The sequence below is a fragment of the Bombina bombina genome, chromosome 4 (assembly GCF_027579735.1).
Source record: "Bombina bombina isolate aBomBom1 chromosome 4, aBomBom1.pri, whole genome shotgun sequence".
In the NCBI taxonomy this organism is placed as follows: domain Eukaryota; kingdom Metazoa; phylum Chordata; class Amphibia; order Anura; family Bombinatoridae; genus Bombina; species Bombina bombina.
Genome location: NC_069502.1, coordinates 616,680,340 through 616,705,728, shown reverse-complemented (window position 1 = coordinate 616,705,728; position 25,389 = coordinate 616,680,340). Strand labels below are relative to the sequence as shown.

The 25,389-nt window shown below is 36.1% G+C and overlaps 1 protein-coding gene across 2 annotated transcripts in view; it reads left to right on the top strand.

Annotated features, from left to right (window-relative positions):
- GINM1 (glycosylated integral membrane protein 1) overlaps window positions 1-23,674 on the top strand; it is a 164,038-nt gene extending 140,364 nt beyond the window's left edge. For both annotated transcript variants that reach the window (XM_053710636.1, XM_053710635.1), the window contains exon 8: window positions 21,637-23,674. In XM_053710636.1, the coding sequence (XP_053566611.1) occupies window positions 21,637-21,745 (109 nt within the window). In that variant the 3' untranslated portion in view covers window positions 21,746-23,674. The remainder of the gene's footprint in view (window positions 1-21,636) is intronic.
- The last annotated feature ends 1,715 nt before the right edge of the window (window positions 23,675-25,389 follow it).

Sequence of the window (25,389 nt, the reverse complement as noted above, 5' to 3'; positions counted from 1 at the left end):
CACGGGAGGGCAGGGGCGGGCGCGTGCACGGGGAGGGAGCGGGTGGGAACCGCTACACTACAGAAAAAGTTTGTAGGAAAATGAGAAAAAAAGAAATAAATAAATTTTAAAAAAAACATCAGTTAGGTGGTAGGTGTTGGGCTGTGGGGAGGGGGAAGCTACACTACAGAAAAACCGGGTAAAAAATAAAATAAAACATATTTTTTTGCAAACTGGGTACTGGCAGACAGCTGCCAGTACCCAAGATGGCCCCCAATAAGGCAGAGGGGAGGGTTATAGAGCGGTTTTGGGGGGATCAGGGAGGTTGGGGGCTAAGGGGGGGATCCTACACAGTAGCATATGTAAATATGCTAAAAAAAATGTTTTATTTTAGTACTGGCAGACTTTCTGCCAGTACTTAAGATGGCGGAGACAATTGTGGGGTGGGGGAGGGAAGGGAGCTGTTTGGGAGGGATCAGGGGGTGGGATGTGTCAGGTGGGAGGCTGATCTCTACACTAAAGCTAAAATTAACCCTGCAAGCTCCCTACAAACTCCCTAATTAACCCCTTCACTGCTAGCCATAATACACGTGTGAGGCGCAGCAGCATTTAGCGGTCTTCTAATTACCAGAAAGCAACGCCAAAGTCATATATGTCTGCTATTTCTGAACAAAGGGGATCCCAGAGAAGCATTTACAACCATTTGTACCATAATTGCACAAACTGTTTGTAAATGTTTTCAGTGAGAAACCTAAAATTGTGAAAAATTTAACTTTTTTTTTTAAATTTGATCGCATTTGGCGGTAAAATGGTGGCATGAAATATACCAAAATGGGCCTAGATCAATACTTTGGGTTGTGTACTACACTATACTAAAGCTAAAATTAACCCTACAAGCTCCCTAAAAGCTCCCTAATTAACCCCTTAACTGCTGGGCATAATACACGTGTGGTGCGCAGTGGCATTTAGCGACCTTCTAATTACCAAAAAGCAACGCCAAAGCTATATATGTCTGCTATTTCTGAACAAAGGGGATCCCAGAGAAGAATTTACAACCATTTATGCCATAATTGCACAAGCTGTTTGTAAATAATTTCAGTGAGACACCGAAAGTTTGTGAAAAAATTTGTGAAAAAGTGAACAATTTTTTGTATTTGATCGCATTTGGCGGGGGAATGGTGGAATGAAATATACCAAAATTGGCCTAGATCAATACTTTGGGATGTCTACTAAAAAAAAATATATACATGTCAAGGGATATTCAGAGATTCCTGAAAGATATTAGTGTTCTAATGTAACTAGCGCTAATTTTGAAAAAAAATGGTTTGGAAATAGCAAAGTGCTACTTGTATTTATGGCCCTATAACTTGCAAAAAAAGCAAAGAAGATGTAAACATTGGGTATTTCTAAACTCAGGACAAAATTTAGAAACTATTTAGCATGGGTGTTTTTTGGTGGTTGTAGGTATGTAACAGATTTTTGGGGTCAAAGTTAGAAAAAGTGTGTTTTTTTCCATTTTTCCTCATATTTTATAATTTTTTTATAGTAAATTATAAGATATGATGAAAATAATGGTATCTTTAGAAAGTCCATTTAATGGCGAGAAAAACGGTATATAATATGTGTGGGTACAGTAAATGAGCAAGAGGAAAATTACAGCTAAACACAAGCAACGCAAAAATGTAAAAATAGCCTTTGTCCCAAACAGACAGAAAATGGAAAAGTGCTGTGGTCATTAAGGGGTTAAGGAAAATTTTTTATTTTCAGGTACTTTTCTTGGACCTGTAATTTATTTGGATGATGTTGCTTTTGCTCCATTTTTTCTGTTTACTTTAAAGATCAAGTATCAGATTATGTATTATTTAGCATTGTTAAGGGACAAAGTCTACTGCTCATTTGAGGTTCAGACTGGGTGCTGTTGCATTTGTCTTGTTTTGCATTTTTGTTTATGCAAGTCCGGTGTGTTCTGGTCCCTTAACTGGATTAACATGCTAATAATTTTATTTGTTTCTTCATTTTTATTGAATATTTTCACAAATGAGGTTTAATCTATGTCTTTAGCTGTTTTTAGCTAGAAGAAATTTTGTGATTTCTAAAAAATCCTTATTTCTTTTTTTCCAAGATAATCAATTATTTGATTCATATTGGATTCAATTCTTAACTGTTACTCTGGGCTTCAAGATTAAGTTCTTAGACTAAAACTTTAAGCTTATTTTAGTTTGGTTGTTCTTACTAAAGAACAAAATTCTAAATTCTTACCCAAGTAACATGTTTTTATTTAGAAGTTTTTTTGGGTCTATTCGGTCCAAAATTCTTAGATTTTGGGTACAAAATAAAATTTGAAGTAAAACCGTCTGTGAGAAGTCTTTTTCTCTCTATTATATTCCAGCTATTCCAGTAAGGCTAACACTTTCCTTAATGTGTTTCAGTCCCATATATTTTGGGTAATGTTGAAGTGCGGTTGATCACCTGTTGAGGATCAAGCGCTGCTCAGATCTGGAATCTTCTGGGGTATTTATTCCAGTTCCATTTTTAGGATCTGGGTTTTGGGGTTTTATTCAAATTATTCATTGTTCCAAAGATAGAAAATCTTTTTATTATATAAATGTACCATTTTTTAGATTGGTATTTATATGGTCTATTCTGACTTTTTTTGGTCAGTGATAGCATTATTTGTTTTCATTAGATACAATAGATGCATATCTTCATTTCTGTTTTCATTCAGATTATTTTTATTTTCTGAGGCTACGGAATCTCATATGATTCAATTTTGTTTTTTCAAGACATGGTTAGAGGATCTTTTTATCAAAAGCTCTTGATTCCTCACACAAGGGTCACATTTTTTAGGTTTCCAGATAGATTGTGTCACTGTCTTTGTCTCTAACAGATAAGTGTTTTTTTTTTTCTTATTGGGTTCCGTCTGTTGGTACCTTCAGTCTCTATTATTTCCTTCAGTTGCTATATATGCATGGAAATTTAGGTCTTATGGCTGCAGCATTGGATTCATTTTCCTTTGCTCATTTTCATAGAAAACCTTTCCAGTTTTTTATGCTGCATAATGGTGCAGGGATTCTAGGATTTCACTTTTTAAATCTTCAACTTCTATGTTTATCTATCTTTGATTCGGTGGTTAAGATCACCATCATTTAGTTCTACAGGTCTCTTCGATTCTTTCAACCTGGACCATGATCTCTATAGATGCAAGTCTTTTAGGTTGGGAGGCTGTCTGAGGTTCTCTGTCAGCACAAGGGGTTTTGAAATCTCAGGAGGCGAGATTACCATTTGATATTTTGGAACCCAGAGTTCTTCAGTTGGTTTCTTTTGAAGAAGAGACGTTTATTGTTTTTTTCAGACATTATCACATCTGTCGTGTATGTCAATCATCAGGGTGCGACTATCAGTCTTTAGATTGTGACAAAGTATCTCGGATATTTGCTTGGGCTAAATCCAGCTCCTATCTAAATTCTGGGGTCCTTTTCCCAGGTATAGACGTTTGGGAAGCGGATTATCTCTGTTAATGAAGCTTTACATCCGGGAGAATGGTCTTTACCCAGATGTTTTTCAATTTTTCAGATGTGAGGGCTTCCAGAAATAGATCTGTTGGCCTCTCGTCTTACCAAGGAATTTCCCAGGGGCCTATTTCATGTCCAGGATCCTCAGGCGGAAGTAGCATATGCATTGATACTTCCTTGGAATTATCATTCTGTCTATATCTTCCGCCTCTAGTTCTTCAAAAATTCTAATGTAGCGTTCGTTTGTACTGCTGGTGGTTCCAGCATGGCCTCACAGGTTTTGGTATGCGGATCTCATTCGGATGGCCAGTTGCCAACCTTGGACATTTCCGTTAAGACCAGATCTTTTATCTCAAGGCCCATTTCTTTCATGTAATTAGCAAGAGTCCATGAGCTAGTGACGTATGGGATATACAGTCCTACCAGGAGGGGCAAAGTTTCCCAAACCTCAAAATGCCTATAAATACACCCCTCACCACACCCACAAATCAGTTTTACAAACTTTGCCTCCTATGGAGGTGGTGAAGGAAGTTTGTGCTAGATTCTACGTTGATATGCGCTCCGCAGCAGGTTGGAGAGCCCGGTTTTCCTCTCAGCGTGCAGTGAATGTCACAGGGATGTGAGGAGAGTATTGCCTATTTGAATTCAATGATCTCCTTCTACGGGGTCTATTTCATAGGTTCTCTGTTATCGGTCGTAGAGATTCATCTCTTACCTCCCTTTTCAGATCGACGATATACTCTTATATATACCATTACCTCTACTGATTCTCGTTTCAGTACTGGTTTGGCTTTCTACTACATGTAGATGAGTGTCCTGGGGTAAGTAAGTCTTATTTTCTGTGACACTCTAAGCTATGGTTGGGCACTTCTATATAAAGTTCTAAATATATGTATTCAAACATTTATTTGCCTTGACTCAGGATGTTCAACGTTCCTTATTTCAGACAGTCAGTTTCATATTTGGGATAATGCATATGAATAAATCAATAATTTTTTTTCTTTCTTAAAATTTGACTTTTTTTTCCCTGTGGGCTGTTAGGCTCGCGGGGGCTGAAAATGCTTCATTTTATTGCGTCATTTTTGGCGCAGACTTTTTTGGCGCAAAAAAATGTTTTTTTCTGTTTCCGGCGTCATACGTGTCGCCGGAAGTTGCGTCATTTTTTGACGTTTTTGCGTCAAAAGTGTCGGTGTTCCGGTGTTGGGCGTCTTTTTTTGGCGCTAAAAAATATGGGCGTCACTATTGTCTCCACATTATTTAAGTCTCATTATTTATTGCTTCTGGTTGCTAGAAGCTTGTTCACTGGCATTTTTTCCCATTCCTGAAACTGTCATTTAAGGAATTTGATCAATTTTGCTTTATATGTTGTTTTTTTCTATTACATATTGCAAGATGTCCCAGATTGACACTGAGTCAGAAGATACTTCTGGAAAAACGCTGCCTGGTGCTGGATCTACCAAAGTTAAGTGTATCTGCTGTAAACTTGTGGTATCTATTCCTCCAGCTGTTGTTTGTAATGAATGTCATGACAAACTTGTTAATGCAGATAATATTTCCTTTAGTAATGTAACATTACCTGTTGCTGTTCCATCAACATCTAATACTCAGAGTGTTCCTGTTAACATAAGAGATTTTGTTTCTAAATCCATTAAGAAGGCTATGTCTGTTATTCCTCCTTCTAGTAAACGTAAAAGGTCTTTTAAAACTTCTCATTTTTCAGATGAATTTTTAAATGAACATCATTCATGATTCTGATAATGGTTCCTCTGGTTCAGAGGATTCTGTCTCAGAGGTTGATGCTGATAAATCTTCATATTTATTCAAAATGGAATTTATTCGTTCTTTACTTAAAGAAGTCTTAATTGCATTAGAAATAGAGGATTCTGGTCCTCTTGATACTAAATCTAAACGTTTAAATAAGGTTTTTAAATCTCCTGTAGTTATTCCAGAAGTTTTTCCTGTCCCTGATGCTATTTCTGAAGTAATCTCCAGGGAATGGAATAATTTGGGTAATTAATTTACTCCTTTTAAACGTTTTAAGCAATTATATCCTGTGCCATCTGACAGATTAGAATTTTGGGACAAAATCCCTAAAGTTGATGGGGCTGTCTCTACTCTTGCTAAACGTACTACTATTCCTACGGCAGATAGTACTTCCTTTAAGGATCCTTTAGATAGGAAGATTGAATCCTTTCTAAGAAAAGCTTACTTATGTTCAGGTAATCTTCTTAGACCTGCTATATCTTTTGCGGATGTTGCTGCAGCTTCAAATTTTTGGTTAGAAGCTTTAGCGCAACAAGTAACAGATCATAATTCTCATAGCATTGTTAATCTTCTTCAACATGCTAATAATTTTATTTGTGATGCTATCTTTGATATCATTAGGGTTGATGTCAGGTATATGTCTCTAGCTATTTTAGCTAGAAGAGCTTTATGGCTTAAAACTTGGAATGCTGATATGTCTTCTAAGTCAACTTTGCTTTCCCTTTCTTTCCAGGGTAATAAATTATTTGGTTCTCAGTTGGATTCTATTATCTCAACTGTTACTGGAGGGAAAGGAACTTTTTTACCACAGGATAAAAAATCTAAAGGTAAATTTAGATCTAATAATCGTTTTCGTTCCTTTCGTCACAATAAGGAACAAAAGCCTGATCCTTCATCCACAGGAGCGGTATCAGTTTGGAAACCATCTCCAGTCTGGAATAAATCCAAGCCTTTTAAAAAACCAAAACCAGCTCCCAAGTCCACATGAAGGTGTGGCCCTCATTCCAGCCCAGCTGGTAGGGGGCAGATTACGATTTTTCAAAGAAATTTGGATCAATTCAATTCACAATCTTTGGATTCAAAACATTGTTTCAGAAGGGTACAGAATTGGCTTCAAGATAAGGCCTCCTGCAACGAGATTTTTTCTTTCCCGTGTCCCAGTAAATCCAGCGAAGGCTCAAGCATTTCTGAAATGTGTTTCAGATCTAGAGTTGGCTGGAGTAATTATGCCAGTTCCAGTTCTGGAACAGGGGCTGGGGTTTTATTCAAATCTCTTCATTGTACCAAAGAAGGAGAATTCCTTCAGACCAGTTCTGGATCTAAAAATATTGAATCGTTATGTAAGGATACCAACGTTCAAAATGGTAACTATAAGGACTATCCTGCCTTTTGTTCAGCAAGGGCATTATATGTCCACAATAGATTTACAGGATGCATATCTGCATATTCTGATTCATCCAGATCACTATCAGTTTCTGAGATTCTCTTTCCTAGACAAGCATTACCAGTTTGTGGCTCTGCCGTTTGGCCTAGCAACAGCTCCAAGAATTTTTACAAAGGTTCTCGGTGCCCTTCTGTCTGTAATCAGAGAACAGGGTATTTCCTTATTTGGACGATATCTTGGTACTTGCTCAGTCTTCACATTTAGCAGAATCTCATACGAATCGACTTGTGGTGTTTCTTCAAGATCATGGTTGGAAGATCAATTTACCGAAAAGTTCATTGATTCCTCAGACAAGGGTAACCTTTTTAGGTTTGCATCGGACACGATCCCCTTTGCTCGTTTTCACATGCGACCTCTTCAGCTCTGTATGCTGAACCAATGGTGCAGGGATTACACAAAGATATCTCAATTAATATCTTTAAAACCGATTGTACGACACTCTCTGACGTGGTGGACAGATCACCATCGTTTAGTTCAGAGGGCTTCTTTTGTTCTTCCGACCTGGACTGTAATTTCAACAGATGCAAGTCTGACAGGGTTGGGGAGCTGTTTGGGGGTCTCTGACAGCACAAGGGGTTTGGGAATCTCAGGAGGTGAGATTACCAATCAATATTTTGGAACTCCGTGCAATTTTCAGAGCTCTTCAGTCATGGCCTCTTCTAAATAGAGAATCGCTCATTTGTTTTCAGACAGACAATGTCACAACTGTGGCATACATCAATCATCAAGGAGGGACTCACAGTCCTCTGGCTATGAAAGAAGTATCTCGGATACTGGTATGGGCGAAATCCAGCTCCTGTCTAGTTTCTGCGGTTCATATCCCAGGTAGACAATTGGGAAGCGGATTATCTCAGTCGCCAAATGTTACATTCGGGCGAATGGTCTCTTCACCCAGAGGTATTTCTTCAGATTGTTCAAATGTGGGGACTTCCAGAAATAGATCTGATGGCTTCTCATCTAAACAAGAAACTTCCCAGCTATCTGTCCAGATCCAGGGATCCTCAAGCGGAAGCAGTGGATGCATTGTCACTTCCTTGGAAGTATCATCCTGCCTATATCTTTTCGACTCTAGTTCTTCTTCCAAGAGTAATCTCCAAGATTCTGAAGGAATGCTCGTTTGTTCTGCTGGTGGTTCCAGCATGGCCTCACAGGTTTTGGTATGCGGATCTTGTCCGGATGGCCTCTTGCCAACCGTGGACTCTTCCGTTAAGACCAGACCTTCTATCGCAAGGTCCTTTTTTCCATCAGGATCTCAAATCCTTAAATTTAAAGGTATGGAGATTGAACGCTTGATTCTTAGTCAAAGAGGTTTCTCTGACTCTGTGATTAATACTATGTTACAGGCTCGTAAATCTGTATCTAGGAAGATATATTACAGAGTCTGGAAGACTTACATTTCTTGGTGTCTTTCTCATCTTTTTTCCTGGCATTCTTTTAGAATTCCGAGAATTTTACAGTTTCTTCAGGATGGTTTGGATAAAGGTTTGTCTGCAAGTTCCTTGAAAGGACAAATCTCTGCTCTTTCTGTTCTTTTTCACAGAAAGATTGCTAATCTTCCTGATATTCATTGTTTTGTACAAGCTTTGGTTCGTATAAAGCCTTTCATTAAGTCAATTTCTCCTCCTTGGAGTTTGAATTTGGTTCTGGGGGTTCTTCAAGCTCCTCCGTTTGAACCTATGCATTCATTGGACATTAAATTACTTTCTTGGAAAGTTTTGTTTCTTTTGGCCATCTCTTCTGCTAGAAGAGTTTCTGAATTATCTGCTCTTTCTTGTGAGTCTCCTTTTCTGATTTTTCATCAGGATAAGGCGGTGTTGCGAACTTCTTTTAAATTTTTACCTAAGGTTGTGAATTCTAACAACATTAGTAGAGAAATTGTGGTTCCTTCATTATGTCCTAATCCTAAGAATTCTAAGGAGAAATCATTGCATTCTTTGGATGTAGTTAGAGCTTTGAAATATTATGTTGAAGCTACTAAGAATTTCCGAAAGACTTCTAGTCTATTTGTTATCTTTTCCGGTTCTAGGAAAGGTCAGAAGGCCTCTGCCATTTCTTTGGCATCTTGGTTAAAATCTTTAATTCATCATGCCTATGTCGAGTCGGGTAAAACTCCGCCTCAAAGGATTACAGCTCATTCTACTAGGTCAGTTTCTACTTCCTGGGCGTTTAGGAATGAAGCTTCGGTCGATCAGATTTGCAAAGCAGCAACTTGGTCTTCTTTGCATACTTTTACTAAATTCTACCATTTTGATGTGTTTTCTTCTTCTGAAGCCGTTTTTGGTAGAAAAGTACTTCAGGCAGCTGTTTCAGTTTGATTCTTCTGCTTATAATTTCAGTTTTTTTCATTATAAGATTTAAACTTTATTTTGGGTGTGGATTATTTTCAGCGGAATTGGCTGTCTTTATTTTATCCCTCCCTCTCTAGTGACTCTTGCGTGGAAGATCCACATCTTGGGTAGTCATTATCCCATACGTCACTAGCTCATGGACTCTTGCTAATTACATGAAAGAAAACATAATTTATGTAAGAACTTACCTGATAAATTCATTTTTTTCATATTAGCAAGAGTCCATGAGGCCCACCCTTTTTGTGGTGGTTATGATTTTTTTGTATAAAGCACAATTATTCCAATTCCTTATTATTTATGCTTTCGCACTTTTTTCTTATCACCCCACTTCTTGGCTATTCGTTAAACTGATTTGTGGGTGTGGTGAGGGGTGTATTTATAGGCATTTTGAGGTTTGGGAAACTTTCCCCTCCTGGTAGGAATGTATATCCCATACGTCACTAGCTCATGGACTCTTGCTAATATGAAAGAAATGAATTTATCAGGTAAGTTCTTACATAAATTATGTTTTTTCCATCAGGATCTCAAATCATTTAATTTGAAGATATGGAGATTGAACGTTTGATTCTTAGTCATAGAGGTTTCTTACTCAGTGATTAATACTATGTTACAGGTTTGTAAATCTGTCTCTAGAAAGATTTATTATCGAGTTTGGAAGACTTTCATTTCTTGGTGTTCTTCTCATAAATTTTTTTGGCATTCTTTTAGAATTCCTAGAATTTTACAATTTTTCAGGTTGGTTTTGTCTGCAAGTTATTTGAAAGGACAAATCTCTACTCTTTCTGTTCTTTTTCACAGAAAAATTGCTATTCATTCTGATATTCATTGTTTTGTACAGGCTTTGGTTTGTATCAAGCCTGTCATTAAGTCAATATCTCCTCCTTGGAGTCTCAATTTGGTACTGAGGGCTTTACAGGCTCCTCCGTTTGAACCTTTGCGTTCTCTGGACATTAAAATTACTTTCTTGGAAAGTATTGTTCCTTTTAGTTATCTCTTCTGCTAGAAGAGTTTCTGAGTTTTCTGCTCTTTCTTGTGGATCTCCTTTTCTGATTTTTCATCAGGGTAAGGCAGTGTTCCTTCCTGTTATTCATTATTTTGTTCAGGCTTTGGTTCTTATCAAACCTGTCATTAAGCCAATTTCTCCTCCTTGGAGTTTTAATTTGGTTCTAAAGGCTTTACAGGCTCTTCTATTTGAGCATATGTTTTCTCTAGACATTATTTACTTTCATGGAAAGTATTGTTCTTTTTAGACATCTCTTCAGCTAGAACAATTTTTAATTATCTGTTCTTTCTTGTGAGTCTCCTTTTTCTGATTTTTTCATCAGGATAAGGTGGTTTTTGCTATCCTCATTTCAATTTTTACGTAAAGTTGTGATTTCTATCAACATTAGGGAGGAATTATTGTCTTTTACTAAGACTTCTTTGGTAAGATTCTTACATTCTTTGGATATGGTAAGAGTTTTGAAATCTTATGTTGAAGCTATTCAGATTTCAGATAGTCTTCTAGTCTATTTGTTATCTTTTCTGGTGTTAGGAAGGTCAAAAGGCTTCTGCCATTTATTTGGCATCTTGCTTAAACTTTTGATTCATCATGCTTATTTGGAGTCGGGTGGATTCCCGCCTCGGAGGATTATGGCTCATTCTACCAGGTAAGTTTCTACTTCCTGGGCTTTTTAAGAACGAAGCTTCTGTTGATCAGATTTGCAAAGCAATGACTTGGTCTTCTTTGCATACTTTTACTATGTTCTACCATTTTGATGTTTTCTCTTCTTTAGAAGCAGTTTTGGTAGAATGGTACTTCAGGCAGCTGTTTCAGTTTGATTCTTCTGCTTAGATTTTCAGTTTTTTTCATTATAAAAATTGAAACTTTTTTGATTTGGGTAGTGGATTAATTTTTCAGCGGAATTGGCTGTCTTTATTTTATCCCTCCCTCTCTAGTGACTCTTGCGTGGAAGTTCCACATCTTGGGTATTTATTATCCCATACGTCACTAGCTCATGGACTCTTGCTAATTACATGAAAGAAAACATAATTTATGTAAGAACTTACCTGATAAATTCATTTCTTTCATATTAGCAAGAGTCCATGAGGCCCACCCTTTTTTGTGGTGGTTATGATTTTTTTGTATAAAGCACAATTATTCCAATTCCTTATTTTTTTGATGCTTTCGCTCCTTTTTTATCACCCCACTTCTTGGCTATTTGTTAAACTGAATTGTGGGTGTGGTGAGGGGTGTATTTATAGGCATTTTAAGGTTTGGGAAACTTTGCCCCTCCTGGTAGGAATGTATATCCCATACGTCACTAGCTCATGGACTCTTGCTAATATGAAAGAAATGAATTTATCAGGTAAGTTCTTACATAAATTATGTTTTTATTAAAATCTCTTCATTGTACCAAAGAAGGAAAATTCTTTCAGATTTGTAAGAATTCCAACTTTTAAAATTGAAACTATCAGGCAGGATGCTTACCTTCACATCCCTTTTCCCACAGAACATTACCAGTTTCTGAGGTTTGGTTTTCTGGAAAAGTATGATCAGTTTGTTGCTCTTCCGTTTAGTCTAAATACAGCTCCAAGAATATTTAACAAGGTTCTAAACGCACTTTTTGTCTGTAATCAGAACTCAGGGTATTTGCAGTATTTCCTTACCTGGACGATATGTTGGTACTGACTCAATCTTCTCATTTAGCAGAATTTCACACAAAACAACTATATGAAAGAAAACATAACTTATATATTACCTGATACATTCACTTATTTCATGGTGGCGAGAGTCCACGAGCCCCCACACGTTTGGAGTTGTTTTTTGTTTAAACACTTTTTTCCCTGTTCCTAATTTTTGGCTTTTACTCCTTCTTAACACCTCACCACTTGGCTATACGTCAAACTAAGGCATGAGTTAGGGGATAAGGGTTTTGGAATTTTGTCTCCTCCTGGTAGGAATGTATATCCCATATGTAACAGGTAAGATATAAATTGGGTGTTTTTTTGTTGACTATTTTTCACAAACTCCTAAGCTGGTTTTGTTCAGTATTAGACCAGGGGTTCTACTCTTCATGTTAAAGAGATCTGAAACCCAAAAATATTCTTTCATGATTCAGATAGAGCATGCAATTTTAAAACGACTTTATAATTTATTTCTATTATCATTTTTTTTATTCTCTTGGTATCTTTTGTTGAAAAGCAGGGATGTAAGCTCAGGCGCGTGCATGTGTCTGAAGCTCTATATGGCAAAGAATGTTATCCATTTCTATGAGCACTAAATGGCAGCACTGTTTTATTGCCATGTAGTGTTCCATAAATCTACCTATTTATCTCTTCAACAAAGGATACCATGGGATCAAAGCAAATTTGATGATAGTTAAACTGGAAACTTTTTTTTTTATTTTATTCTCTGTCTTAGACATTTTTTTGAGTTTTATATCCCTTTATTGAATTGGCCAGAGGTTTTCTTTCTTGTTTTATTTAGATGCTACTATTGTGACATCATAATTTTGGATAAAATAATATGTAACATACAAAAATGACACTACAGAAATATAGCATAATACATAATAATGATGATAATTCCCCTGTGTTTTTACAATCTGACCTGTCAATAGATTAAATATACATGTCAAGCGTATGTCCACAAAACAAATGTATTACTTGTTTTATAAATCAAATTAATCTTTCAGCATAAAAAGTGTTGTTCCAGATGGTGACATACTTTATTTAGTACACAGTTAAAAATAAATAGGATGTTGTAGAATATCATACTGATTATGTAGGTCTTGCATGGAAATTATTATTGCTTGCTAAGGTTTAGAAAACAGTAGTAAAACCTATGAGGTGCCAGTCAATATAAATTGCTTAGGAAGGGCCCAAGTGTCAAAGACCAGGGTCGTAGAAGTGTTTCAAACATTATTTCCTTTGGCAATTCATTCGATGTGAAAAGATTGAAGGCTAGATCTTGTTCAGTGACCTTGGGATTGAGACAATGTGAACACAGAACTACAACTAGCTAAGGTGTTTCCTTCATTACCTCTCATGCTTCGAGTTTTGCATAAATTATAACAGGACAAAGAAGAGGCGATGCCAGCAATGATCTATTGGCCAAGACATCCCTGGTTTATGTCTTTAGAGAGAGTATGGCTTTAACAAGCCATGGACTTGACTCTTAGTCCAAAACTTCTTGTTCACAATCTGCTCTTCCACTTAGATAAACTGCAAATTACATATTATATCCTTTAGGGAAAAGCACTGTATTCCAATGAAATATAAGTTCTTAAACTTATTGCTACCAACTAAATATAACTATGCAAGTGCACTAACCTTTGTTCCTTCAGCCTCGGTCAGTGGTGATTTATAAAAAGTACTGTCCACCATAATAAGAAGTAGAAAATGCTGCTGCAAGCCATATTCCAGGGGTGATATGTTTCGTAGGACACTATAAACCAGTGTCATTCATGGTCACTTTCTACTCCACAAGGGTGGCACAAAGTTTTCTTATTTCAGGTTCTTTCTTCCATGGGGGCAGCAAAACAATCTTCACTGTGTGCATTGTGATTTCCAAGGCTGCCACATATGAATATGGAACACAATATCTAATTCAATAAGGAAAATAACCTAGCAAAATAGGCCAACTTCTGAAGTTTCATGGTTCCATTTAGATACAAAAGCGACTTTGTGGCAAATCATTGCCATTTGAAGAAATTTTAAATATCTATCTGATAGGGTGGTGTAAGCTCACAAATTGTCTATATCCAGCTTACTACTACGGAATGCCTTTTCTGTCACATTTAATATCTCCCCCCCCCCCCCACAAGAAAGGGCTTAGTCATTTTAGCTTAAAGGGTCAGTAACGTCAAAACTAAACTTTAGTGGATTGGATAGAGCATGACATATTAAACAACTTTCCAGTTTACTTCAATTATCAATTATGGTTCCATCTCTGGGTATCATTTTTTAAAGAGTAATCCTAGGTGAGCTTAGGATCATCCATGTGTCTCTAGTCATCTGGCATCAGTGGTTGCAACAATGTTTATTGCGGTGTTATACATTGTTGCAAATACTGCTTAAAGGGACAGTAAACACCTTGAGATTTGTATATAAAATGTTTAGCTATATGTAATGAAACAACTCTTCAATATACTTTCATTATTTACTTTGCCTCCTTTTATGTAATTTAGCTCTGAAAACTGAGGATTTTTTTCTAATTCTCAGAACTTGAAATGTACCCTGCTAATTATCTTTCCCTAATTAGAGTTAGATGATAACTGCACACTATACTTATATTATGACTGTGACTAGCATTGCTATGTGCAGACTAAAGCCCACATTGTTTCCTTTGAATAATAGAAATTGTGGGTGAAGTTTGGCTGTTGAAAATGAATTACAGTAAAAAGGATGTTAATTTGTTTTATAAAGTGATTTGGAAAGAATATATATGGACTCTGAAAAGAGACCACAAAATTAAAAAAACACAGGCGCTAAAACAGCTTAAAATAGGCAATAAAAACGTGATTTTAAACCATATAGTGCAGTATATATATGCTTGCAAATAACGACACCCAGTGCGGACTGAAACAACAAAAGATGTGTGAACAACAAAAGTGTATAAAATATATGTTTAATTACATAAGTGAAATGAAAATATTAAAATATTTATACATATAAAGGCGCTGATCAGGCGCAATATTGAAGTGTAGCATACATATTAGCAATAATGTGATACAAAAAATGATAATAGAACAACGTGAGAGGTTTAGTTTTTCCCAGTATGAGATTCGATGCGATGATTTTTCCAAATGGCCCAGACTTTGAAGAAAGATTTATGTCTTCAATGGGAGCTGGAACGAGATGAGGAAGACCAATAAACGACAGAAAAGGCAACAAAATAAGGTTTTCACTTTTACTTACACCGGAGGTCGGTGGTTGAATCCTGCAAGTTCCTTTTCGTGGCGTAAGACTCCAAACCGCAGCGGGCAGCAAAAGTCAATCCAGCAGAATATGCAAACACCTTTGCACAGGTAGCTGGAAAAGATGCACTGTGCAAGTATTGCGAAGACTACCAAGTTAATAAACAGCGACAGGAGACCTTTTTGTCTGTATTCTTCCTGCAGCACAAGTGGCAGCTCTCTCGCTAGTACTTTACCCGTTAGAGAAGTAGTGGCAGTGACACTCAAAACGAGGATTAGCAAAAGCCTTGCTGAGCCAATCAGCAGCGAGAGAGAAGTCCTGTGGTTTCACAGAGGAGGTGTGTGATCTGTTGCTAGAACAGTTTGCTACACCAGAAAATAGTTCGGGTATGAATAGTCTTGACAAAGCGCGCATTCAGTAGTGCTCAGACTCTGAGTCTGAGCACTACTGAATGCGCGCTTTGTTAAGACTATTCAAAATATTCAAAATATTGCCTATTTTAAGCTGTTTTAGCGCCTGTGTTTTTTGAATTTTGTGGTCTCTTTTCAGAGTCCATATATATTCTTTCCAAATCACTTTAGCAATTGAGGTTGGGAGTTTCCTCTTTATCATCACAGGTTTAATAGTTTCCTTTTTTGCGCAGTTAACCCTTTCGTTTTTTGTCATTAATTTGTTTTATAAACATTTAGACTTGGCTGATATGTTTTTCTATAGCAACACAACAGAAATGTCTTGTAATTACAAGGCTGTCACTTTAATGACCTCTGCTTTTGAACTATAACATGAACCATCCCTCTAAAATCTGAAATTAAAGATTGTTTTTTCTTTTGGCCATTATGATAAGTAACTGAGCTGCAGGCTCTTTCCTACAGTTCAACGTTGGTCTTTCAAATTAGATAGATCCTTTAGTCCCTGAACTCTAGTCTGTGATTTCTGAGTTTCATAGACACTGACATGTTTTTTGTTTTATTTTTGGCCCATCAATGCAGGGCATTAACATAGCTGTGATTTGTTGGAGTGGAGTCTGAGCCAATTTCTTACCTGGAGGCTGACTAAGGAAATCTAGAGTTGCTCATGTGAACTTCTTCATATGATATAGAATCCTTTAAAAGGTCCAACAGTTGCCATAGTGGGGATTAGTCTATTAAATATTTAGGCAGTGATGCTATAGGCAACAAAAAATTTGCTAAGCAATTTGCTTATAGAGGCAATGTATTAAATTGATAACATTTAGTAGAAAAACCATTTTTGCCAAATTACATTGCTACATGCACTAAGATGCTTTTCCCACAACATCTCATTGTCCTACATTTTCGGCTTAACTGGAGGAGATATCTCTATCCCTCTACCTTGCATGGGGACAATTTGACAGCTGCATTGCAGTCCATCAGAAATAGCTTTTCAATGTTATTTTTTAATTTTTCAAATTCAATAACTTTTACCTTTTGAACAAGAGTCCGCAACATTGGGTCCCTAGATGTTTTGGAGCTACATTTTCCCATGATGCTCAGACAGCCTAAAGAGTGTCTCAGCATCATGGGAAATGTAGTTCCAAAACATCTGGGGGCCCAAGGTTGCTGACCACTGCTCAAAAGGTCAAAGTTGTTGAATTTGAAAAATTAATAAATAACAGGGAAAAGCAACATATTTTGCATACAGGGAGTGCAGAATTATTAGGCAAGTTGTATTTTTGAGGATTAATTTTATTATTGAACAACAACCATGTTCTCAATAAACCCAAAAAACTCATTAATATCAAAGCTGAATATTTTTGGAAGTAGTTTTTAGTTTGTTTTTAGTTTTAGCTATTTTAGGGGGATATCTGTGTGTGCAGGTGACTATTACTGTGCATAATTATTAGGCAACTTAACAAAAAACAAATATATACCCATTTCAATTATTTATTTTTACCAGTGAAACCAATATAACATCTCAACATTCACAAATATACATTTCTGACATTCAAAAACAAAACAAAAACAAATCAGTGACCAATATAGCCACCTTTCTTTGCAAGGACACTCAAAAGCCTGCCATCCATGGATTCTGTCAGTGTTTTGATCTGTTCACCATCAACATTGCATGCAGCAGCAACCACAGCCTCCCAGACACTGTTCAGAGAGGTGTACTGTTTTCCCTCCTTGTAAATCTCACATTTGATGATGGACCACAGGTTCTCAATGGGGTTCTTCTTCCTGTACCACTGCTTGAAGAAGGTGTCTTCCAGAAACTGGCAGTAGGACTGGGAGTTGAGCTTGACTCCATCCTCAACCCGAAAAGGCCCCACAAGCTCATCTTTGATGATACCAGCCCAAACCAGTACTCCACCTCCACCTTGCTGGCGTCTGAGTCGGACTGGAGCTCTCTGCCCTTTACCAATCCAGCCACGGGCCCATCCATCTGGCCCATCAAGACTCACTCTCATTTCATCAGTCCATAAAACCTTAGAAAAATCAGTCTTGAGATATTTCTTGGCCCAGTCTTGACGTTTCAGCTTGTGTGTCTTGTTCAGTGGTGGTCGTGTTTCAGCCTTTCTTACCTTGGCCATGTCTCTGAGTATTGCACACCTTGTGCTTTTGGGCACTCCAGTGATGTTGCAGCTCTGAAATATGGCCAAACTGGTGGCAAGTGGCATCTTGGCAGCTGCACGCTTGACTTTTTCCACACGCTTCTTGCGACCCTGTTGACTATTTTGAATGAAACGCTTGATTGTTCAATGATCACGCTTCAGAAGCTTTGCAATTTTAAGAGTGCTGCATCCCTCTGCAAGACATCTAACTATTTTTGACTTTTCTGAGCCTGTCAAGTCCTTCTTTTGACCCATTTTGCCAAAGGAAAGGAAGTTGCCTAATAATTATGCACACCTGATATAGGGTGTTGATGTCATTAGACCACACCCCTTCTCATTACAGAGATGCACATCACCTAATATGCTTAATTAGTAGTAGGCTTTTGAGCCTATACAGCTTGGAGTAAGACAACATGCATAAAGAGGATGATGTGGTCAAAATACTCATTTGCCTAATAATTCTGCACTCCCTGTATGTCCAGTTTACATGTTAATCGGTGTTATTTTATTTTCTTTCTTTCAATAAAAAAAGTTATAAATACAACTGGAAAATGTGTACACAACTTAATTTGTGACATCATGATCTTCATTTGTGATTGCAATTACATGTTTAGATGTAACAAAAAAGTTACCTAAGGGAGGAACTTCTGGGTGGTGGCCATTTTTGGCCTTAGTTTTGTTTGCTGCTCCAGCTTTGAAGATGTATCCGTCTAAAATTGTTTTATCTAGATAGCACCTTGCACCAAAATAAGCTCTAATTTATGACCCTAATATTGAGAAGATTGCTGCCAGCAACAAGGCTCCGGATCTTTTTTGAGGTTGCAGCCTCCCACTGACCCCCCGGCAGAGTACTTCCAGTCTCAGTCATATCGCAAAGCAGTGTGTGCATTGTACATTTCTCCTATATTGATATGTTTTTCTAACGGAACCTAGGAAAAAACTTGCCTTTTTTTGGAGCATGCTTCTATTTTGAGGACAGAAGTCATTATTGCAGGGATCGGCAGTGTTTTCACCTGGAGAGCTCATGGTGGCATTTAATACTTGGGAAGAGGAGGTGCTACAGCTCCTTGAGTCACTTTAAAAAAATAGATTTGCGGCCTGACTGAGCCTTTGAGAAGATGAGAGCATGTGAAGTGTCACAGATTCCAACCTCAGAGAACAGAGGACAGCGCTATAGCAACCCCGAGATATCCGCTTTGGTCAAACCTTATGCAAATTAGCTAAAGGCTGAATTGGCTGATGCAGAAGCAGATCTGATTCAATTACAGTTCCAAGCATCGTCAGAATTAAAGCACCAGACCTTGAACTTAGACCCACTTCAAAGGATGGTAAACTACTTCAGAGAGGTGACAGAACATTGTTTACTCTGTTTAAGGGGGCTGCTACAGAGACCCGCTGTATCTCCCTGCCTGCTGCAACCCTGACACAGCTTCAAGATTTCCGCACTTATTTTACGATGGGACAGCTCAGTTTCTCTAATTTTAAGGTTGCGCTGTCCTCTGCAGTTACTTTAAATGGCAACGCTGTCCTTTTCACAATGTCTGCAGTATATTTCTATAATGGGGACTGTTATTTATGAAACTTCAAGGTTGGTGAGGGGCAATGGACTGGTTTGTGTTTTGCTGCTGCCCAGAACACCTTCCATATCGATGGAAGAATCTTGCATATACAATACATCTGCTATATTATAGAACCGGCACTGGGTAATCTCAATTGAGCTGCTGGATTATAGCATTTTTGTCTTTTGTGTAGTATAATTTCCTTCATATGACGATCCTGTGATCTGATATTCTGTTGTTGAATGTCATCTCCTGCACATTATTTGTACCTTGCTTTGCTTCTTGGTATGTAGGATCTTCTTCGGTATTATATATTTCTATATATGTGGCCATATTACAAATACTCATTTTGTCCCTACAATTTTGAGATTAGACAAAGGCTAATTATAAGAGAAGTTATTATTTTAGCTTTTATATACAAAAATTGTTCTTATAGGTTGTATTGCATGTTGTACTTGTACATGTTCTTTATTCAATATGTCATCTGCACTTTGCTAATATATTCAATGTATGTCCTCCTTGGACTCTTAGAGCTTAGCCTCCTGCACATTGTTTATATCTAATAGTATTTACAGGCTTGATATTAGTATCAAAACTTATTTCCTCTATCCTATAAATTTTAGTTTGTTTCACAAGCAGGCTGTCCATATTTATATACCATGATGTAGGACTTCTATTAATCCGCTATATTACAATCCCGTAAATTATTTTTCTCATCTCCAGTATAACCTTTTCTCATCATCTAGTTGGTACTGGAAGCCTCCCTGGGTTTGCCGTCACTGGCTGACTTCTCAGCAAGTTAATGGAACTATTAGGTTGTCCTACTCAGACCTTCTGTATATTTGCTTTTGTTTGTAAGGTTAACGTTTTTTTTGGGTTACTATGAGGTATATATCTCATTTAGTAAATTCTACCACAACATTATATGATAGTATGACTGGCATATACCCACCTTCCCCTTTTTTTCTTTTTCTTTGGGGAGTATTTGAATGCTATAATGCAAATCATGAAAAGAAATAGGTTGCTTCTTACAAAATGTATTTGGAGTATCTGGAGGTGTCATGTAAAACTCTATTACTTGTGATTTTATTACTTGTTAAGACGACCTATTAAATTATATGCATATAGAGCTTACATAACAAGGTAGGACATAATTATAACTTGAAGACTTATTTCTTTTGGCACCCTGGAGAGGCTCCAGTTCTTACCTTAGTACTCGCAGTATCCATTATAGTGGTATTAAGTATGGACCTTTTTTATATACTCTATTTGAGTCAGAGAGGCTCATTTTGCTCTTCTCTTACTATATATATACTCATGTTATAATCATCCTCCCCCACTTAACTTTTTCTGTTTTATTGTGTTTTTGAGGTCCAAAAGAGGCCTCTGATATTGAGGAGGATGAGCTATTTATAGTTAAAATGTTTGTTAATATCATCCTTCTCCTATTAATTCTTGGTTTTATTTGAACTATTGAGATCAAAGAGAGACTCTGATATTGAGGAGGATGAGATTCTTGTAATTAAAAAATAAAAACTGAGGTTTGGTACTTATAGCTACTACTATTTTACAGTTTAAAATGTATTTGGCGTGACCTATGTTTACTTTATCTTTGGTGGTATTCATATATTACATTATACTGCTAGATGGTAAATGTTAACATATACATACAATAATGTATCGAGCTAGTAGTTTAAGAATTCCATTTTGTTCTATTGTTTTCAGATTTTGTATTACGAGGTAACCTCTAATACTTTGACATAGTTATTACAGAGATAGACTTGTATTTATATCAATGCATATTGTACTAACACTTTTATATATACTTTCAGTAAAATTCTGTCACCCTTGTCACATGAATGTATGGCTTTTTCTTTGTAACCTCAATAAAAATTATAATTTAAAAAAAAAGTTAACTAAATATATTAAATATTTAAACATATTAATTTGTGCAAATCATAAGTTGATATTTTTGGTTGATAAAAAAAAATACATTCAAAAACAGTCACCATCATTATTTCATTACATTTTTTCTTTTGTTTTGGTCTTTTGCTTATGTTAAAGGGATACTGAACCCAATTTTTTTTCTTTCATGATTCAGATAGAGCATGCAATTTTAAGCAACTTTCTAATTTACTCATATTATCAAATTTTCTTCATTCTCTTAGTATCTTTATTTGAAATGCAAGAATGTAAGTTTAGATGCCGGCCCATTTTTGGTGAACAACCTGGGTTGTCCTTGCTGTCCAGAGTACTGAACCAAACAAAAAGCTTAGATGCCTTCTTTTTCAAATAAAGATAGCAAGAGAACGAAGAAAAATTGATAATAGGAGTAAATTAGAAAGTTGCTTAAAATTGCATGCTCTATCTGAATAATGAAAGAAAAATTTGGGTTCAGTGTCCCTTTAAGACCTGTGAAAAAAATTATTAAAAGCCTGCAATACACCCGTCTAAGGTGTGGGATTTATTCATTTTCATAAAAAAAAAAATTAAACTAACTTGTTATATTGTTTACTATTTTTTTTCACACTGACTAATCTTTTTGTTCTTATTTTATTAGGGGTATTCTTCTCTCTAATGAAATTAAAGATGCCCCAGTGTTTGTTCCTCTGATGTCACCTGATATGGGGAAGATGGATAACTCACAAGACAAAGAAAATATCTTATAAATAACAATATATTTTAGCGGTTGCGTTTTGTTGTCGGTAAATGTCTACACTTGGTTGTACTGTCATCCAGCATGGTCTTTGTTTAGGGTGATTACCTGAGTTAGACATGCAGCTGACCCTAAAGCCATATACTGGAAGAGTGTACTTCAACTATATAAAAAGCAACAGGTATAGGAAAACACATCTCTACAGTGATTGAACACTTTTCCTTAGCAAAAAATAAAGTGAAATGAGGTTATGAAAACAAACACAGTGCTGAAATTATACTATCAAAGATTCAAGGTGTAAAAATCTCCATTTATTATCTAATTTGATTCAATTCTAGGATTTTTATTTAATGGTGATGTTTTTTTCTCCCACTGTACCCGTAAGGAATTATATTGTAAATACAATTATATAAAATATATGCAATTCTAATTTCACATTTATCTTCAGAAATAATACACATACATACACAAACGGAATATATATATATATATATATATATATATATATATATATATATATATATATATATATATATATGTATATATATATATGTTTCCTATAAAAGTTAAGATATTACACTGAGCTATCTCAATCGGTAGTTGTCTGCTGGATTTTGTAGTCCGTTATATTCTAGTTAAATTTCCAGACATTTATTCCTTATGGGCCAAACCCTACAAGATAACTGATATGGCTGGAAAAAAAAAGTTCATAGAGGATTTATTTTTATATGATGAAGTCCACCTGCATTTATCATATTTTTTTATTTTCTTCAATCTGGTTCTGTGACGTGCTTTTGTGTAAAAATTATTACAGGCTCCCTAATGAGATTCAAGATCTGTAACCTAGGTTTTCAGAAAGCTGCGGATTGTCTAAACCAGTTATTTAATTTGCAGTATTTACAGGTTACAGAATTTGCTGTTTGGCCTCTTTAGTGAGAGTTGAACAAGTACAATTTTTACACAAAAGCAAGAGATGTTTATCACCCTTTTTAAATACATTTGAAAGGAATACAACTGACTTTTCAAAATGGCTGTACAGTAAACAACTGTTTGTTACATTTACTGTAAAACTGGAGTATGGTTAATGCTCTATAATCAATATTTTGACAACTTTGATTCTAACTTAGACTTTAACACTTTAATGAGCAATATTTAGTTTTTAATCTTAATTATGTAATTTGTTCCCTTGCTTTTACAACAAAGCTCGCTTCAAAATACTTTAACCGCTTCATTTCCTTTTTGTTATATTATGGAGTGTAATATAATTTATTCTCAACTTGGAAAACATGGAATTGGAGAGCTTACTCACACACTTATTTTCTTAGTAAAATAGTTTTAATTAATCATTTTTATTGGTGTAGTTTATATGTCCTGTATGCAGAAAAAAATGTATGCACTTATTAAAGATACAGATAAAAACATACTTGATTTTTACTAGAAAGCCTTATATGGCATCTTTGGTATTCATATATTCATACTGTAAAACTACAGAATAAGGTAATATAGCCTTAAATATTCTTTATCCTATATTTATTGAAAAACAACCATAAAAAACGTTTGCCTTTCTTGGAAGATGTATATGTTTCAAATGTTGCCTTAGAATGTTTGTTTTTTTCCAATTTAATAATATATCAAATAAATACCACTCCTTTTCTCTACTGATATTGACAAATTGATTAACATGTTTAAACAGTAAAAAAATTTTTTTAAAAAAAAGGTAAACGCATAATGTGATTCAAATAGTTTTAAACTGAAAGAAGTTTAGCCCCAAGTACAAAACAAGCCATGCTTGTTTTTGCATTCATTTTTGCACTTTCTTGTTGTTTTAAGAGCTAAACAACCAAATGCTATTTATTTTATCATTGTGTTAAATGGTTTTCTTGTTTGTTACAAATCCAATTGGCAAATTACTTAATAAAAAAGTAGGATCATTTTGTATTCATTTACTGCATGTATTTATTGGTAAATTTAAACACACAGTATTTACAAAATAATTTAAAGATTATGAAACTCAAAATTTTCTTTCATGATTCATATAGATTGTGCAATTTAGAGAAAAGAAAAGTTACGATGGGAGCCTCATACTTCAATGATTGGGCCATAGAGAAAGGCTTAAAGTGACAGTCAAGTAAAAAGAAAAAAAAAACGTTCATGATATAAATAGGGCATGCAATTTTAAACAAATTTCCAATTTACTTTTATCACCAATTTTGTTTGTTCTCTTGGTATTCTTAGTTGAAAGCTAAACCTGAGGTTCATATGCTAATTTCTTTCATGTAATTAACAAGAGTCCATGAGCTAGTGACGTATGGGATATACATTCCTACCAGGAGGGGCAAAGTTTCCCAAACCTTAAAATGCCTATAAATACACCCCTCACCACACCCACAAATCAGTTTTACAAACTTTGCCTCCAAGGGAGGTGGTGAAGTAAGTTTGTGCTAGATTCTACGTTGATATGCGCTCCGCAGCAAGTTGGAGCCCGGTTTTCCTCTCAGCGTGCAGTGAATGTCAGAGGGATGTGAGGAGAGTATTGCCTATTGAATGCAGTGATCTCCTTCTACGGGGTCTATTTCATAAGGTTCTCTGTTATCGGTCGTAGAGATTCATCTCTTACCTCCCTTTTCAGATCGACGATATACTCTTATATTTACCATTTCCTCTACTGATTCTCGTTTCAGTACTGGTTTGGCTTTCTACAAACATGTAGATGAGTGTCCTGGGGTAAGTAAGTCTTATTTTCTGTGACACTCTAAGCTATGGTTGGGCACTTTATTTATAAAGTTCTAAATATATGTATTCAAACATTTATTTGCCTTGACTCAGAATGTTCAACTTTCCTTATTTCCAGACAGTCAGTTTCATATTTGGGATTATGCTTTAAATTATCATATTTTTTCTTACCTCAAAAATTTGACTTTTTTCCCTGTGGGCTGTTAGGCTCGCGGGGGCTGAAAATGCTTCATTTTATTGCGTCATTCTTGGCGCGGACTTTTTTGGCGCAAAAATTCTTTTCCGTTTCCGGCGTCATACGTGTCGCCGGAAGTTGCGCCAAAAATGTCGGCGTTCCGGATGTGGCGTCATTTTTGGCGCCAAAAGCATTTAGGCGCCAAATAATGTGGGCGTCTTATTTGGCGCCAAAAAATATGGGCGTCGCTTTTGTCTCCACATTATTTCAGTCTCATTTTTCATTTGCTTCTGGTTGCTAGAAGCTTGATGTTTGGCATTTTTTTCCCATTCCTGAAACTGTCTTATAAGGAATTTGATCTATTTTGCTTTATATGTTGTTTTTTCTCTTACATATTGCAAGATGTCTCACGTTGCATCTGAGCCAGAAGATACTACAGGAAAACCACTGCCTGCTGGATCTACCAAAGCTAAGTGTATCTGCTGTAAACTTTTGGTAGCTATTCCTCCAGCTGTTGTTTGTAATAATTGTCATGACAAACTTGTTAAAGCAGATAATATTTCCTTTAGTGATGTACCATTGCCTGTTGCAGTTCCCTCAACATCTAAGGTGCAGAATGTTCCTGATAACATAAGAGATTTTGTTTCTGAATCCATAAAGAAGGCTTTGTCTGTTATTTCTCCTTCTAGTAAACGTAAAAAGTCTTTTAAATCTTCTCTCTCTACAGATGAATTTTTAAATGAACACCA